We start from the raw sequence: 18,461 nt of genomic DNA, 5'->3' as shown, positions 1-18,461 counted from the left end.
TAACATCTCCAATCCCCCAAAATTAGGATACCATAGTCAATGGTACCAAAGCCCATCAATGTGTAATAGGATCCGAAGAAATATGTATTTTCCATCTAGGGCCCAACAAAGGTAAATAATCAGTACAACAAACACTGTTTTCATTCCAAGCCCAACTGGAACCGTGACTAAAGGGATCCAAATAGTCTGCTTCCTTTAAAGCATTCTAAAATGGTAATTTCTTAACTGGAAGATTGACAACTGCACCTGAGAATGCTCAAGTCAAATTAGACTTGTAACTTACAGCATCTCTAAGAGATTCACACTGAGTAAAGGGAATCCCACCATGCCATTGAGAAAGTTGTTGCATTGTCAAAACTGGTCTTAAGAAATTTTTATCACTGTAGAAACTGTATTGTGAGACAGCTGGCTTCTCTTTAGGAAAGTGAGAAAATGTATTTTCTTACCTGAATAAGCTTGCTGCAAATGAGCAGGCAGAGATGTATGAGACAGTGCTGCTGAATGCTGAGCTCCTGACTGTAAACCCTTCAATAAATCTGTCATGGCACACAAAAGGAAAAAAAAACACATACATAATCATAAAATTAACATGATCATAGTTTTCGGTGCCTCTCTGTAGACAGTAAGTTTAGTTGTTTAATGGTGTAGTACTGAAATTTGGGATTTACAAATTCAAGTGGATGACTTTAAGCCAATCATTATCTTGCCAGTCCAAAACTACAAGATTGGTCACTGATGATGTCAATTGAATTGAACAGAAATACATGTTCTTTACAGTCACAGTATAGAATGTGAAAAGTATGAAAACCTTAAAATTGTCAAAGTGGAAATGAAGCTTACAATACTGGATGCCTAAGGACAGTGGTGGGATTCAATTTTTTTTACTACTGGTTCTGTGGGTGTGGTTTATTTGGTGGGCATGGCTTGGTCATGTGACTGGGTGGGCGTGGCCAACTCAATGTCACTCATATCAAGGGGTGCCTCACCTGGCCCCTCCCCTCCCAGCCATTCCTTGTCACCCAGCCTCAACTTATCTATAGTTCTGTAAAAATGTTGTTCACCTTTTTTGACTTTATTATCTGCACACACTATAGATATACTTTCATGGACCACTGAAAGGAGGAAATGGCTCACATGCTTTACTCAAGAGTGGGATAGGCAACAGGCTTTTAAGGGGCTGCCACAAAGAAAGGGGGACAGAAAGAAGCAGAATGCAAACAAGAAGCAATGGATGGAAACTGAACAGAGAGAAGCAACCTAAAACTAAGGAGAAACTTCCTGTGAGTGAGAACAATTAACCAGTGGAACTGCCTGTCTCCAGAAGTTCTGGGTGCTCAATCACTGGAAGTTTTTAAGAAAAGACTGGACAGCCATTTCTCTGAAATGGTATAGGGTTCATCCTAAGGTCCCTTCTAAGTATTATTCTGACAGCTTTCCCAGGATTTCTACTCAGAGTTTGGCATCCTCAGTTTTCTTGCCTGAGCTGGGAGTTAGACTAGAAGACCTCCAAGGTCCCTTTCAACTCTTGTTAAACACGTGTGTATTTTATGCTCTGGACTATTGACATTGAATGCATGTAAACCCTGAAAAATATGTGGTAGCCCTGGGCAAAAGAAAGGCAGAAAAATCAGTCTCGGTGTAGGGACAGTGTAAAACATTAACCCATGATAAATAATGGAACAATTAAAAATAATAGCACAGAGTTTTCTCTCTCTTTCTTCCTATTTTTTTTCTTTCTTTCTTTCTTTCTTTCTTTCTTTCTTTCTTTCTTTCTTTCTTTCTCTTTCTCTTTCTCTCTCTCTCTCTCTCTCTCTCACACACACACACACACACGGAGCACTTTTCTCACACACACACACACACACACGGAGCACTTTTGTAGCTTAACAGACATGCATTTTGAAGCAGCTCCTTTAAATTTCTCCAAGGCTGGAGTGGATTCCCCCACCCCATCAGACCGTACTCCTTCTCACTCCAGGCACTTTAACTCACAAGGGGAAACTGATACTTGCAGCATCCATGGGGAATCCTTGGAGAAGCTTTTAAAGGACCTGCTTCAAAATGCATTTCTTTTACGTTGCAAAAGTGCTCCAAGGCTCGATTCAACCCCTGTCAGCCCGCACTCTCTCTCATTCCAGGCACTTTAACTCACACGGGGAAAGCGATACTTGCAGCGTCCATGCCTTTCTTCCTTTCCCCCTGGAAGAAACAGGATGTCGGGAACAGAAAGCTAAGAGAACAACCGGGGCAAGTGAGCGACTGGGTGACCAGGTCGGGGGCATGGCCAGCCAGGGGTCGCCACTGGTTTGGCGACCCGTACCAAATAACCGCTACCGGTTCACCTGAATAGGTGCGAACCGGTTGAATACCACCTCTGCCTAAGGAACAAATGAAATTAAGTGAAAGAGTTGAGGGGTCCTTGGTGCTTGGAGATTGGTTGTTTTCTTGCAGATATTTCATCACCTAAACTAGGTAACATCATTGGTGTTAGTAGGGAGTAGGTTTGCTCTTAAGTTTATATTTTAGACCCTTGCTCTGTCAGTGTTTGTGGGAGTGGTCTTGGTAGTTCTTTGCTTGGGCTGTTTACTATTGGCTTGTTTGGCAGTTTCTTGACTGGGGTATTGCCTAAAAGTTGAGTAATGAAGTATCTGCAAGAAAACAACAGCTCAGAAAGCACCAAAAAAAAACCCATTTCAACTCTGAGCTACAAACATTCTCCTTTATTGGAAAGTGGAACAGAATGGCTCACTCAGGGCATGACTCTATATACAGGTAATCCTCAACTTACAACCATTCTTTTAGTGACCATTTGAAGGTACAACATCACTGAAAAAAGTGACTTAATGACTATTTTCACATGACTGTTGCAACATTACTGTGACCTTGTGACCAAATTTTGGATGCTTGGCAACTGGCAGGTATTTATGATGGTTGCAGTGTGCTGCAGTCATGTGGTACTTCTTCAACCTTCTGACAAGCAAAGTCAACGGGGAAACCAGATTCACTTAACAATCATGTTACTAACTTAGTAAGTACAGTGATTGACTATGGCAAGAACCAACTGTGGCATGGAAAGTTGTAAATTGGGCAAATTCACTTAACAACTGTCTTGCTCAGTAACAGAAATTTTGGACTCAATTGTGGTCGTAAATTGAGGACTACCTATGAAGGAAAGATTTGGCAACAATACTCAAAAAAAGGAAATGGTTAAGTATGTGCTTAAAGATTAGATCTATTAAAACTATAGATATCCAATAAATATATCAATGATATGCATGAATTTACATTAACTAAAATTCTGTGAAAGAAAAAAATGAAGAAAATTTGAGTCAAATTTAAAAGGAAAGACATGAGGAGCGGGTTTCCACACTCCCATGCCGAGTTCTCCCTGTTGGAGGGCTCCGAAAGGACTAAAGACACCCTGTAGGGATGATGAAGAAAAGAGGGACGCCCTGCAGTTTGTGGAGAGCAGCAACTCTCCTGCTGGACTCGGGGCTTCTGCCCCCTCCCTTGACAAGAAGAGCCAGCCATCATGGCTGCCCCGAAGCTGGGACAGCTGAGGCAACAAAGAAATGTGCAAGAGCAGTGTAGATGAACAGTGATTTGGAGATGGGTAAGAATATTCCTTTTTATTTAGACCCTAACTTTAAAGAAAAAAAGGAGGAAAATCCAGGAAAAGACTCTTAGAACTATCTTTTAAAGCAATGAACTACCATAGACAGAAAAATCCTAGACCCAAAAGAGGAATTAAGGAGAGAAAAGCTTTGAAACATAGAAAATTGGACTCTTAAATTGGGTAGGCATTGTTTTGGAAAGAGATTATAAAATGCTGGACTCTCCACTTGAATCTATTTGAATAGCTGTCTTTGCTTCCATAAATTGAACTAAATTTGGATTAATTAAATCATTAAGATTTGAAACAACGCTGAAAGCTAAGCTGAGGGCACCATCAACTGGTGAATGGAATATACCAGACCCTTTCAAGTTTAGATTTTTTTTTTAATGAGAAAATTAACAAAATTCATCTGGAGGACTGTGGTAATATTGACTGTTCTATACCTAGTTATTTTATTATCACTGAAGATTCTATTATAGAAGACTTTTAAGTAAAACAAAGTGATTTTTGATTTGCGAAAGCTTCCTGGACTATTGAAATGGACTTGATTAATAATCCTGAGATGTAAAGCTATGATTATTGAACGTGCTGAGGACTAACATTGGACTGGAATATATTGTTTTTGAACTTGAGTAAGAGTGGGACTTATTAAGAGAAATAAAGTACCTAATGTAAGGCATATATGGGAAAATGTCCAAAATATGGACTTCGTTGTCTTCAAAAGAGTGGCCTGTGTCTTTTAAATGCAAATGGACTGCTGAATCTAGTCCTGATGTGTTTGTTTACCTACGCTGTGCTATGCAGAGAGGATAGCTGGTTTGAAAGAGGGGTTAAAGAGGCCATCTATGTCAAAACTGAACAGGCCTCTCTCAACAGAGGTGGAGGGATGCGGCATCATCTATCTCCAATCTACAACATAGTCCTTTCAACAGTTCCAAGATGGCTCCACACCAATTTGCATCATTCAGGTGACCTTGATGACATAGATAAACTTCCAGGTGATCTTAACAACCTGCTAAAAGAATGCAAATGACCAGCTGTCTGCAAGGAGTATAAATCCTTCCATTGCCCATCATCCAGTCAGAGCTGAAGAAGCTTCTTGGATAAGAAGTGAAATGTCTTCAAAGAAAAATGAGAAAGTCCAGTTGCCTCTTGAAAAAAGCATGTTTGGGTGCTTTTGCACAATCAACCCAATCATCTAGCCAAGACATCTAACACCTTCTAACAGCAACATCACAACTGAGACAATTAAGCCACCAAGAAAACAATGAGAAATAATTATAGGCATAAACAACAAACTAATTTCCCAACAGATGCAGACAATTCAAAGAATTTGCCATTGATAAAGAAGTATTTACTGACAAATAGTAAAAAAAAAAAGTTTTACTTACTCTGAGTTATACTATGGTGGAAAGCTGCTGAGGTAGATCCCGAGGTGGTTGTCACTCCAGCCGTGTCTGTTCCAAAGCTAAGAAGCTCCAATGGAAACTGAAAAGGCATAGTCACTGGAACAAGACTCCCCAGCATCCCAAAAGGAGTCAATGGAGTAGATGTCACATTCTGACTGGTTACAGACAATGGTGATGCCATGAGAGTCAAAGGTGAAGCATTTGCCAGTAATGATGCACCTGTTGTTGACTACATAGATAGATGTTATTTTAAAATGTTTTAAAAGTCTTTTGGAAGCAACTAAAAGCATATCAAAGGTATTTAAGCATTATCTACTCTCACATTCTTAGAAACCATATTTTATAGCAAAGTTTATTTATTTCTTCCTTAATTCATGTTATAATTTAAGGGATAGCAAATGTTGGTTGGCTCTTTTTTCATGCAATAAATATAGCTGAAAATGCAAATGTGAAAACTAAGACTGGTGAGGTGGCAACCACTGGTTCCCCAGTTATACAGAAACATTATATAATTATAGTTCAGCTGGCACCTAAGGCCATCAAAACCACACCAAGCATTGCCTTGGAAAGTTGGGAGAAAAAGCTCTGGAACACAGGCTTATAAAACATTGGCTTCTTTGCTCCACATGACACAAATCTGTAAAAAAGTATTCTTCTCCATAATAAAGATTACACATGAATTTTTGTGACAGTTATATACCAGGTAAGGCTTATTGCTGAATAAGGGACTGTTTCTGGAAAGTTACAATTACCACCATTTCATGGAATAAAGTCTAACTCTTTTTTACTTCTATCACTGAAAGCTAGTCTGGTGTAGTGGTTAAGGGTCCAGGCTAGAAATTGGGAGTCCATAAATTCTAGTCATCAGAACATCACATACCATATCTAATATGTTTAATACCATGTCATTCATACGTGTCATAGCATAAAGCAGCTGAAAGAAGGCCATTATCACCATGGAGACTATGAAATCCTGAATAGAACTGGAGCTAACTTCCAATGCATTGGAACTGAAATCATCCAGCAAGATAAGTCTGGAAAATTCTAGAACCAACTACCTTGTAGTCATAGCTGTTGTGGTACCCAAACATGGCTGAGCAATATCTGTACCCAACAAAGTTTCTGGTCTACCAAAAATGGATGAGAACACATAGCAATTTGGCCTGGCATTTAGTAGTAATAGTTGGATAACAAGGTCATTAGCAGTCCTGTAATCAAAACCCAAAAAGGTGGCAGAGGTACTTGGAATGGGACCAAACTGCCCTTCCTTTAACAGTTAGTGCCCTGTCTTCTGTAAAGTAGTTGATTCATGTGAAAATTACTTCCTTTGCCTATAAAATGCCGTGATGTTTTATTGTCTCTACCAACATTTTAAAGTGTGTGAAAACTTGCTTATGTAATAGACTGAGTGGCAAAAACAGTTGTGAACAGATGTTGACAATCATGGTTGGTAGTTAAGATGGTATGGTTATGGGTTTGTTTGTTTTTGACAATCCCACTAATTTTGACAATCCCCCTAAGACAGTAGGGATGCCAGCTTTATAGATTTAGGGTTTTATTGTTGAGTACATATTTTATTTTCATAAGTAAATAAATAAAACATGTTATATGTAGCTTGTTTGTGTAGTTTTGACTATTGACACTTTAAAGTTAATTTTTACTGTGGTTGGATTGGGCCCTGCTTAGAAGCATGTTATAAATCTTTTTCATTTTATTGTTTGTTTAGATCCAAAGGTAGAAGCCCACCAACCACGCATAAAAAAGGGTCAAATCCCATTCTTGCTCATCCACTCCACATATACTCACCAGCTATAATAAACAATGACCCTTAATCCATTAGCTTTCATCTGAACCTTTCTCCCACAATACACTGCTCCCACTCTGGTTATTAGCTATAGTCTTCTCCCTTTGGGCTCTTACCCTAGGAGAAGCTTTCCAAAGGAAGACTGTTGAAAGCTACGCTGATTTATTTTTCACAGTTATATAACCACCCATCTCATAATCAATGACTCTGGGTAGTGTACAACCAAGTCAAAAACATATATACAACGTATTGATAATATTATTAACACTAAAAACTTTAAAATTATAGAAAGCACAAAACTAAAATAGAATTGAAAAACATGTCAATTACACGGGAGTCATTTCAGTTATTTCTCCAGTCTCCCTGAGGCCTCCGGGGCTGCTGACCCAATCTGGTTTTGAGGGACCTCCAGAAAGTTAAAAAGGTTGAGGCCACTTTGGTGTATCAGTTCTCCCACAACAGCAGCCAACACAGCACCTAGTACAGGGATGGTGAACCTTTTCAGCACTGAGTGCCCAAACTGGAATGTGCATGATGTGCACGCATAAGTGCGCATGCCGGAGCACCAGAAACTGAAGACTAGCTGGCTAGTGCTCATGCTTCCGGACTGTACTACCTAAAGCTGCAAATTTGCTTGCAGACTGTACTACCTGAAGACCCTCCAGTGTGCAGGTGCACCGGCCAGCTGGTCTTTGTGTTTCCAGTGCTCTGGAGCGCACCAAGAGCAGCTGGCCAGCACATGCCAGAAAGCAGAAGATCAGCTGGCGACAGCACACATGCCCACATGCTCTGAGTGCCACCTCTGGCCCGTGTGCCATAGGTTTGCCATCACAGACCTAGTAGCTTAAACTTTGCTTAGCTGATGAGTAATCCTAACTTTTCCTATTAGGAAAAATAGCTCTCTACGTGAGGTCAGATTACTGATTCTTGAACCCAGCAACTGTTTGGGGTTACTACCTTTTTACCTCATTTCCTAACCTTTAGTATGTTTGAAGAAAGCATATTTTATCAAAATAAAATTGAGAGGGGTAAACAATCTGATTTGTATGAAAAATGGTCATGCGTATTAAACTGCCTTTCACTGTCAAAATAAATCTTCAGGATTCATTCAAGTTCCTCAAGATGGTGCCACTAATGGCAGCCTTAATTAAATACTCTCTAGTGTTTTTGACATTCTTTTTTATTTTCTGTAACTCATTATGGATCACATACACCAAAAATGAACTTCTGAACATCAGACAACTTTCTAAGACTATTCCTCTGTTTCCTCCAGTTTCTGCAAACACAGAAGTTAAGTGGATATTATGATCAGAGAAACAACAGTTCTCTTAGTAGCTGGAGAATATAAAGGAAGCGAAAGAGAAGAAGCATGCCGGTGTGAAACTGAGGAGGAGGGCTAGGATTTCTCTCCCATTGCTTCACCTAACAAATCTACATTCAATAATGAATGTAGGTTTGTCAATGGATGAACTTTTTCCTCTAAATAAGAACTCTAATTTTTCTAACTCAGCTGATATCGCTTTACAAAAACTTGGCTCAGTGACACTATTGAGAATAGAACAGAATGGAACAGTTTATTAGTACTGTATGATTAGACACACAAGGAATTTGTCTCCACTGCAAAAGTTCTTAGGGTACATGCAAAGCAACAGAATAATCATAACCATAATAAGTAGTAAAGAAAATGGGAAGGATAATAATAATAATAATACTACAGCCATACAATATGGGCAACTATCCTTAGACATAAAACAGTGCTAATGCTGTGGGAATTAGGTGTTTAGCAGATGGATGGCATGAGGGAAAAAACTGTCCCTGTGTCTAATTGTTTTGGCATACAATGCATCCCGAAGGAAAGAGTTGAACCAGTTTATGTCCAGGATATGAGGGAAGCAATTGAAACATAAGGTTTTAGATTCAAAGGGCAGATTGGGTTACAGAGATCCAATAAAAAAGAGGAGGGAGAATCTTTGTGTATGTTAATACCTGCTGCTGTAAGAATGTCACAGTACTAAATAAATTGGACCAATAAATTGGTGTGGACTTAGAGAAACCATTCATCAATTGTAAACCTTTTTATGCTCCAGGAGGGTTTTCCTCATTCATCTTGACTGAGGCTTAAATGACTACAAGCCAGTTTCTCTGTAGCGCTAACCCACCCGAAAGTCATCACAGATCCACTGTTAAGACTCTGCAGTTTGCCTACTGAGCAAATACAGACAGACCTGCAGATGATGGAACTGCACTACATCTTGCTTTTTTCTGCTTTATACCAATTATTGCATTTCTAGTCCTCTGTTAAAAGTACTGAAGTTTGCAGATGATAAAGCAATCACTCACCTCACCTGAGACAGTGATGAGTCTGCATATAAATGGGAACTGGCCCTGTGTTAAAGCTAGAACTATCTGGAGCTGAACATGCTTAAAACTGTAGAGATGAGAGTAGATTTCAGGAGTAGCCCTTCTATTCTACCCTCTCTTATTACAGGGGTCCCCAACTTTTTTGGTTCTGTAACCAGTTTTGGCAGCGGCTTTGATGGCAGGGTAGAATGGTTTCACGCACACAACCTAAATTCCATGCATGTTGTGATGACCCAGGGTGGGATACAAAATAAGCAGTCACAAAAACAGGTGAAGCCCCTTTTATTCCTTCACTTTGCTTCAAAGCTCCAAATATCCTTGACTGGAGAAAAAAAAACTCCCCTACAAGCAGTTACGAAAAGGGGGAAATGCCATTTAAACTAAAAATGCCTATAAATTATAAAGAGTAAAAACAACACAAACCACAATGAAGCAATTAAGGGAACCAGGCAAGATAAGGCTTGAAGACGTCCATAGATATCCGAACACACATTGGGAAGGATGCCAAACTCAGAAAGGAACAGCAGACTGGAGATATTTCCACACTTTGTTTCCAGCACTGGCCCATACGCATGTCCATCCTTTTAACCAGTTCTCACAACTGCAGCCCATGAAAAGGATCAAGGCCCTTTCCTCCCCCATAGACCATGCCATTCACATCTCTCCTTTATTCTCTCCTCCCTGCGTGCCCTAGGATGGAGAGGGGATGGGCCTGGGTCTTCCTCTGACTGCCCAGCCAGCCTCTGCCCTTCCCCAGCCTCCTCCACAACCTCTGGAGCCACACTTCCACTCCCTGTCGGTGTTCCTCCTCTCCCTCAGAGTCAGTCTGCAACAGGGGCATGGCAAATGAAGCTTTGCGTGCTCACCTGCCACTTTGGCAGCCCAACTCCCAACAAGCCTGGTAGCAGGCCACAGCCCAGGGGTTGGGGACCCGTCTTACTATGTTCGACACCCCAGTATCAGCAGAGAATCTTTCAAGTTTTGGAGTTCTGTAATCTCCAAGAACGTGAAATGGACATTTAACACTAGAACCATCATTAGAAAAGCACTATAAAGAATGTACTTCCTGAGTCAACCCAGGAAGTTCAGACTGCCCAGAAGTTGTGAATATACTTTTACAGAGGAATTATTAAATCTATCATATGTATTTCTATAACTGTTGGTTTGGTACAGCAACCAAACAGGACAGGTACAAACTCTAAATGAAACTTAGGACTACAGAAAGAACAACTGTAACCAGCCTGCCTTCCACAGAAGATCTGAATAATCAGCAGGTCAGAATGAGCGCTGAGAAATATCTACAGACACCTCACATCTTGGACATAAATTGTTTCAACTTCTCCCCTCGGGACGCTGCAATAGGGCATTGCATGCATAGACAACTAGACACAAAGGCAGTTTTATCCCTTGTGCCATCACATTTCTTCTCTTCTGTTCTGTTCTCTATTCTATTCTACTCTATTCTCACCACTGTGAGCATAGAATAAATAGAATAAAATGTGAATTTTACAGTGGCCTTTAGACTGGTTAAGGAGCCACTGATCTTCATGAAAATTATGAACCACATTTCTCATAGGTTTTGGGGGGGCAAAGGGGGGGAGCTTTAATTCTGCATCTAGAAATGTATTGATTTACTCAGAGGATCCTGCTCTCTACATTGATCAAGTGCATTCGGTGGTTTCAGAAACGTAGCCCCTCTGCTAAGCTAGACAAATGCACTTTTGAATTTCTAGTGTTGTGCTATTTTATCATGTAAGCTAGAATATTTCTTACCTTATGACCCTCCAATCTCCATTCTCCACCCAGAAAACGTCAGTGCCCCTTCCTTGATATCTAGCTAGTCCTAAGTCTCAGACTCCTAAGGGCAGAACAGAAAGTCTTTCCTTGACTGATCAAATTCAGCAAAAACAGGGTTCATAAGTGCAGGGTTAGATAGACAACCTTCAAGGAACCCCTTGTCTTTTCCTTTTTTGGGAGATTGGGAGAACTGTACCCAAAGTCACGTGAGAAATTCCACAGCTAAGAGTAGATTAGAACTTAATTGCTCAGTCACTGCCAACACTTCAAACAAAATATCTTCTTTGGGTCAACATAGGCTTTCTATCCTCCCGTAGGCTTGAAAAGAGTTACGAAATATCCCCTTTGACTGTGAGAAGAAGAGAAAACTTAGCAAATTTTGGATAAACAAAGATAAGGTGTTTTGATTCCTATATAGATTCAATCTAGTCTGCCATGGAAAAGCTACTAGTCAAGCTATGAGTCTTTTTTCAAGAACCAAGACATGAATAATCAGTTCCTATGTGATAAACTGAGATGTTCAGCTGAATGAATGGGGGAGGGGAAATGCAAGCATTTAAAAGAGGGGGATCTTGACAGCTGCAACCAAAGAAGAAATGGAAATTCTACTTCCCTTCTAGTTAAACTCATGGGATAGGAGGAGGGATTGGAAATCTCATATACTTCAAAGTGTTGAAGAATCAGAAGATGGGCACAATTATCTGTCAGCCAGATATTGACCAAGAAAGGGTTTAATTTCAGAGGGAATAGGAAGATGAAAATAGACAGGAAGTGTCATAAGGGCTGAAAGAGAGAGTGAGCTACACATAAAAATATTTCCCCTATGTCCAATTCATGAACTCGGAAGGCAGGAGGAAAAAGTCTAGTTTAAATTCTAGAGTACACACCCATATAAAAGCTTTGATTTCACACTGTAAAGGACAAATCATTGTTGCATAAATTAACTACACTAATTCTTGTCTATAATATTCTACTTCAACTGTCATGCCTGAGAGACTTCTGCCAAGTTTAAGCCAATTGCTAAAGGGTTAATTATCTGGAGATTTGAGATTTATTGTTCTGTCCTGGTATAAAACTTGACAGTAACTATGCTAAATGTCATTATTCAACAAAGGAAATGTTGGTCAACTGAGTATAACATTTTTTGTGAAGGGAATGGCAGATCATTTCCATAATATTGTCAAAAGGTTGCTTGTTTGTATATTTACTTACTGAGTCAAGTTTGACTCAAGAGTGTTTTTATTTTTATCAAAACTCAAACACCCTATTTATACATCCCAAAAAACCCACATACATTCCTTTAAATGGCCCCCAGAAACATAGAAAGGAAAAATATTAAAGAGAGTTTGGTTGAGGTGGAGGAATAGCTCCAAGAAAATGAAAGAAAGTAAAACAAAGATAAGGAAACTAGATAGGAATGAGGCAAGAAGTGGTTAACTAGACAGGGAAGAAAAGAGAAGAGAAGAGAAGAGAAGAGAAGAGAAGAGAAGAGAAGAGAAGAGAAGAGAAGAGAAGAGAAGAGAAGAGAAGAGAAAAAAGAAAAGAAAAAGAAAAAGAAAAAGAAAAGAGAAAAAAGAAAAAAGAAAGAAAAAAGAAAAAAGAAAAGAAAAGCTCAGTTTAAGCATCACAAAAAAGTGATAGATTTACCAACCAAACAACTTTTCTCAAGCAACTCTAATTTTCAAAGGGTTAGGATTATTCTGCAAATAAAGTAATTCATCCATCTAAATTATTGGATTTTTTTTTTTGCTTTTCTAGTAATTTACTCTGCATAGTGTTTATAACAGTCACAGTAAAAAAGTCTTAAGATACAAATATCCTAGCAATTTTTGTCTTTATGTATTAAATCTTAGGCAATTATCATAAAATATAAAGTTGATTTATAATAAATTCCATCTTCTAGTAGTTATAGGAACTCCTATTGGTAAACATAACCCTGCTTTGTATTTATGAGTAATCCTTAGTGGTTTTTAAATTTTTTTTGCCTTAATGTTATATACAAACTCACTCATTATAGGCCACTGTTATGTATGAACCTGGTCACTGTAACTTGTTTAACAAACTATAGCTTAAATGTGTAACTGCATCAAAACAGGGTTCAATATTTCCAATATTTTCCTTGAAGTAAAATCCTATTACAGAGTGGACTTCTTTCTAAATCCACACACATTTGCATTCATTACTACAGTTCACAATTTAATAGTCCATATGTACAATATTTTATATCTTAAGCTCAGTTTCAGATTCAGTACATACCTGTACACTGGCTGGTATAACTGTAGACCCTGAGGCAGAAGATGGTCTATGTGGAGTTGATAACTGTTTATTAGCACCCTGTGCTCCACTTCCTGCTGCTCCAGAGGGATTAGTCCTACTAGCCCCACTTGCATTTAAGCGGCTTCCACTATTAATAGGTACATTCAATCCAACTCCACTCATGTTATTTTTGCCAGCAGTTCCAGAGGCGGAGGAACTGGATAATTTAGAAGGGGCTTGAGGATTCTTTGCTGGTTGAAAGCCTGAGGTTCGGTTAGAGGAAAGTAAATTAATTGTGGAAGATTGTCGGTTGACACTTACTCCACTGGACTGTTTATGAAGGGAATTGTTGTTGGAGTGACTGTTCTGGGATATTAGCGTACTTGGACTGGAAGAACTAGATGATGATGTGGGCTTGGTTGTAGAGTTGGACTTAGATGAGGGTAGTTTAAGAGATGCAGTAGATTTGGATGTTATAGAAGGCTTGGGTGCTGAGGGTTTGGGAGAGACAGCTGGTTTAGGAGAGGCAACCATGGAGAAAGGAGGCTTGAAACCCTGGGCAGAAACATGTGATACCATGGCCTTGGCCAAATAATTACTAGAGGTAGAGGTACAGGATGTTGTCCGAGACACAAGTGGGTGAACCATTTGAGAACTCCCAGAGGTGGCACTAGACAAAGGAAGGCGGTATACTACTGATTTATCTGAAGTCTTGGTTACTGGGGAAGAACAGGAAAGTTTGGGATTGCTGCTTAATTTTACCACAGGATTGGTTTGAGATTTACTAATAGTAACTTGCAGAGGAGACACATATTTTTGTTGAGCAGTGGGCTGCTGATGAACTTTTGCTACTTGCATTGTTGAGGAGCCACAGCTTTGGACCTCTGAAGAGGTTACAAGCATAACTGTATCTTTTGGCCTTTGTGAAGTAGGAGAAACTGTAGCTTGCCCTTTACACGAGGAAGAAATATGGGTCTGGGAAGAAGCAGCTTGTATTTGACTTGACCGCTGTAACCCTTGCTGCAGAAGCTTGGCTGGCAATGGTTCCAAGGAAACCTTGGGATTTTGAATTGTAGATCCAGCAATAAGGCCTGAAGAGATACCAGTCTGAAGCAAATCCTGGGATTTCTTTGGTACTGGTCCTATATGTCCAGCTATAAGACTTGATGAATGTTGTGTTTGAACAGCCTCTATTTTTTTGGAGGATGACAGCGGTAATTTGCTCATTATGCTTGCTAACTTCTCTTCTCTTAGCCCTGCCCGAGGTCTTGAAACAGATGTGTCTACAGGGGACACAACAGAAGAACTCTTCACCCCATTGTTAATAGCAGCCAGAGCATCAGAAACAGAATCCAGTGAAGGAGGATTAAATGACAAATCTTCATCCAGTGAGTCATCTAGGCAAATTGTCTCTGGAGCTGGAATACAACTGGTTACAGCATTGATAGGTATGCTAGTACTTGAAGCAGGAACACAAGCTGAAGCAAAAGGGGGACATACTCTCTGCTCCTTCTTTGGACTAGAGTCCTAGTGTAAAAAGAAAGTGAGAAAAAAGAATTTATTTTTGAATTCTACTAGCACTGATGATGTTACCTAGTTTGTGTAATGAAACATCTACAAGAAAACAACCAAGTTCAAAGAGCACCAAGGAGTCCTTATTTCTACTGTCAGCTACAAATATTATCCTTTATCGGAAACAGCTCTTTATAAAGCAAAAGATTCTATGGAGAAAAGAAAGAAAAAGAAAACAGCATATTATATTTTAAAATCTTTCTCAGATCTTAAAATCTGAGATAGGTTGGATATGCCTTATTCCAAAGTAAAAAAATCTTTCTTAGGCAAAAAGCAAATCTTAAAAATAAGTTAAAGCAAGTATATGGCTTGATCAGTATGAGCTGATTTTATTTCAATGATAATAATGATTCACATTTTTTAATATTATACATATGCAGTTTTCATATTATTTACATGGAATATCCATTACAGTAAAATAGCAACAGATAAAATTAAACACCAAATGGCATGGAAGTAGCAAAATGACATTTTACCTTAGGTATACCTAATATTCTAAATCTAGGGGAGTAAAATTTAAAATGGTGCAGTTGAGAACCAAAATAGAAAAACCTACCACTTGCCACATGTTGCTAAACTATATTACCCAATAACCCTAGCCACTATGGCCAATGGTGAAGAGTATTGGTAATAATAGTTCAGCAACATTTGGAGGGCTATAGATTATCCATCCCAATTCCAAAGCCTCTGTTCAATCTTAACCCCACAATTCATCCTCTAAAATGTTTTCTTCATGAACTGAGAAGAATTTTGCAAAAAAATAACATAATTGGAATAGAAATGCCTGCACCAGAGGAAAATTGGCAATGGGGAAATGGCTTAGAATCTACTATATGTCTCTTTGACTTTTTAATTCGTGTCCTTCTCTGTTTACCTTACATTGTACAAATCGATATGGTGGTAGCAAGTTTGGGTTTTTAGGCACCTCTTTTGAAAACACAAACCTGCTATAATCATATGGGTTTAGATTCTAGATCTTAAATTATCACTCCAATTAAAATAACAGCACTTTTTTCCAGAATGTTCATGACATCATTTTGTCCACATTGTTTGAGTATAGATTTTTCCTAATTTGCTTCATCTGTAAAGCTTTATTATAGTATTCTATCCAGTTTAAACAGAACAACCATAATCACTTATTTTTGAATACTAATTGCAATTGTGTTCACTGCTTCAAATTCTGTAACAAAAGTTGCAGTAGCCAACTAGCATCTAGGCAGTTTCAGTCATTGGATACATACAGCTAGAATAATGGACTGAACACAAGTAGAACTAAAAACTCTGGATAGGTAGCCCAGAAAAATAATGACATGATTCATGCATGAGTTGTCCACACATTAGTGTAGATAGTCTCTGCTTACCAAAGAACATAGGTGGGCATGGAATCTTGTAAAAATACCAGACAGTTGAAGAAGAAAAAAGAGCATTGGAAGGATATATAAAGGACAGTGAAGAATGTGCAGTATAGTTAATACAGCATGAAGGCTTACTGAGTACTGGAGAGACCAAATTGGTCTACAAGAAAGACCATATGAAGATTAAAAAAGATAGGCAAGGCAAAATATTACATGGCCGGTACATAAAAAAGCAGGCAAAAGAGATAACAACAAGACCTGGCAGTGGTAAGAGCAGAAATGTTGAAGAGAGAGACTGAGGGGCTAATTATTAAGCAAGGCTTTAAAAATTTGAATACAGAGGCAGAAGGTAGCAACAGACAACAAGTACCACCTTTGCAAAGAAGTTGAAGAAAGAGTAAGACCACTTAGTTACCAGCTGTAAGAAGATCACACAGACAATGGTATGACAAAGTAGTGACAATGGTACACTGGAATATCTGCAAGAAATATCATTTGTCTGCAAGCAACAACTTGTGGTACCACAAAAACAGTCAAAGGAAGAAGCTAAACTGTGCTTCTAAAATTTAAAATTCTAACAGACAAGCACTTGCCACTTAACAACTGTTGACAGGAAAGACAAAAAAGTCAGAAAAATGGAAATTGAAGTACCTGGAGACAACAGAAGAGAAAGAACTGGAGAAAATAACAAAATCCCCAAACATCTGGACACCAGTTGAACACTATTGGCACTGACAAAATCACCATCAATAAATTGCAGAGCAGTTTGCATCCTGAGACAGTATCTTTAGCATCATCAAACAACACTTGCTTACCCAGGTCCTTTGGAAAAACTTGATAGGTAGAAAAAATGCCAAATCCATTTTAAATATCTGGCTAACTGCGATTTGGAATCAATAAACGTGTAACCATAGACATAAAGGCATGAAAAACTGTTGAAGATACGGTTTAACAATGAAGATTTTAAAAAGGCAGTAGCATAGAAGGCTACATATAATGGCAAATTTTGGAAGCTTCCAAATTTATTACAGAATCAAATCAAAAGAAAAATATTCCTATCAAATGAGTTTGGAAAATTTTGAAATCAAAATTAAATGATGGAAACATCATTAAAAACAATATCCGGGTAGTCTCGTCAATATCCAGCAGAAATAGATGAGTGGACTCAGGTGGAACTGGATAACTTGGCTTGGAAGACAAGAAAATTAATGACAATGCATCATACTTTATTCCCAAAAAGTGATATTAATCAGCTTGTGTTTGCCAAGAGATGAAAGCGATAGAGGACATTAAAAGTAAAACAAATTGCAGAGGAAGAAAAGCATGACCTGAATGACTACATTAAGAAAAACCAAGAACCCCGCTTGTTTGCACTTGTGTCAGAAGCACTGAGGCACTTCCTGGTTGAAAGGTTTACCCAGTAACATCACTGTTGCCTGGGAGATGCCCAGTTGAGGGCTCCTTTCATGTCCTTTCATGCAGGAGCTGGAGCGAAGGACAGAAGCTCAACCCTGCCTCATGGTTGCGCTCAGGTCTTGAAGACGGGCTCGCTAACCTCCATCCCACTGTCCTAACCATGTGAGCCACCATGCTCCTAAGAACTCTTTCTGAAGGTAGTCAGTCAATCAAGGAAAGCTTCTTGAAAAAAACAATGGTGAATGCTGAATATAGAAAAGAAACAATTGAAAACCAATTTGTTAATTGGAAGTACAAGCCAAAGCATGGCTAATACTTAAAGAATATAGAAGGAAATGGTGATCAAAACCAACATGGGTTGGCTAAGTACAGCAGTGTTAAAGAAAGAAACCAAAGGCTTCATTTTAGTGGCTCAAAAACATGCTTTGGCAATTAATTGCAAGATAACAAAAACTATAATGTAACAAACAATGGCAAATATTGCCTTGTAGTAAAAAGATGAAATAATTGACCATTTGATTATAGTTGTAGCAAAATTTTACAAAATGATAAGCGGTATCCTGACTGAGTTGCCAGAATTATTTATTAGAAGCTTTGCCAGAGGTTTGGACTTCGACCATCAACTTGACCATCAACTTGAGAAAGTTCTGGAAAATGAGTGAGTTAATTTCTTGAGTGTTAAAATCCAAACAGACATCCCTATATAAAAGTTACTGAAAGACGGATTGCAAAATATTCAATACTGCAAAAAGATTGCAGATTGTATCTGAACGCCTAGGGAAAAAGAAATCTGTTGTTATATTGTGACTGGAGCCCTTGGAGAAATACTTAAAGGACTCTGGAAATATAGCATTTATTAATCTCAATATTCTAAT

The 18,461-nt window shown here is 38.7% G+C and overlaps 1 protein-coding gene across 1 annotated transcript in view; it reads right to left on the bottom strand.

Moving 5' to 3' along the window:
- Window positions 1-18,461, bottom strand: part of UBN2 (ubinuclein 2) — a 59,132-nt gene that overhangs the window by 3,400 nt on the left and 37,271 nt on the right. The window contains exons 14-16 of the mRNA XM_026697427.2: window positions 13,244-14,770; window positions 5,008-5,254; window positions 447-536 (exon numbers count right to left, since the gene is read on the bottom strand). Coding sequence (XP_026553212.1) covers window positions 447-536; window positions 5,008-5,254; window positions 13,244-14,770 — 1,864 coding nt within the window. The remainder of the gene's footprint in view (window positions 1-446; window positions 537-5,007; window positions 5,255-13,243; window positions 14,771-18,461) is intronic.

This window comes from Pseudonaja textilis, chromosome 5 (genome assembly GCF_049901715.1).
Source record: "Pseudonaja textilis isolate UNSWEBS1 chromosome 5, rPseTex1.2, whole genome shotgun sequence".
Taxonomy (NCBI): domain Eukaryota; kingdom Metazoa; phylum Chordata; class Lepidosauria; order Squamata; family Elapidae; genus Pseudonaja; species Pseudonaja textilis.
Note: the sequence above shows the minus strand (reverse complement) of the source record. Positions and strands in the feature narration are given on the sequence as shown.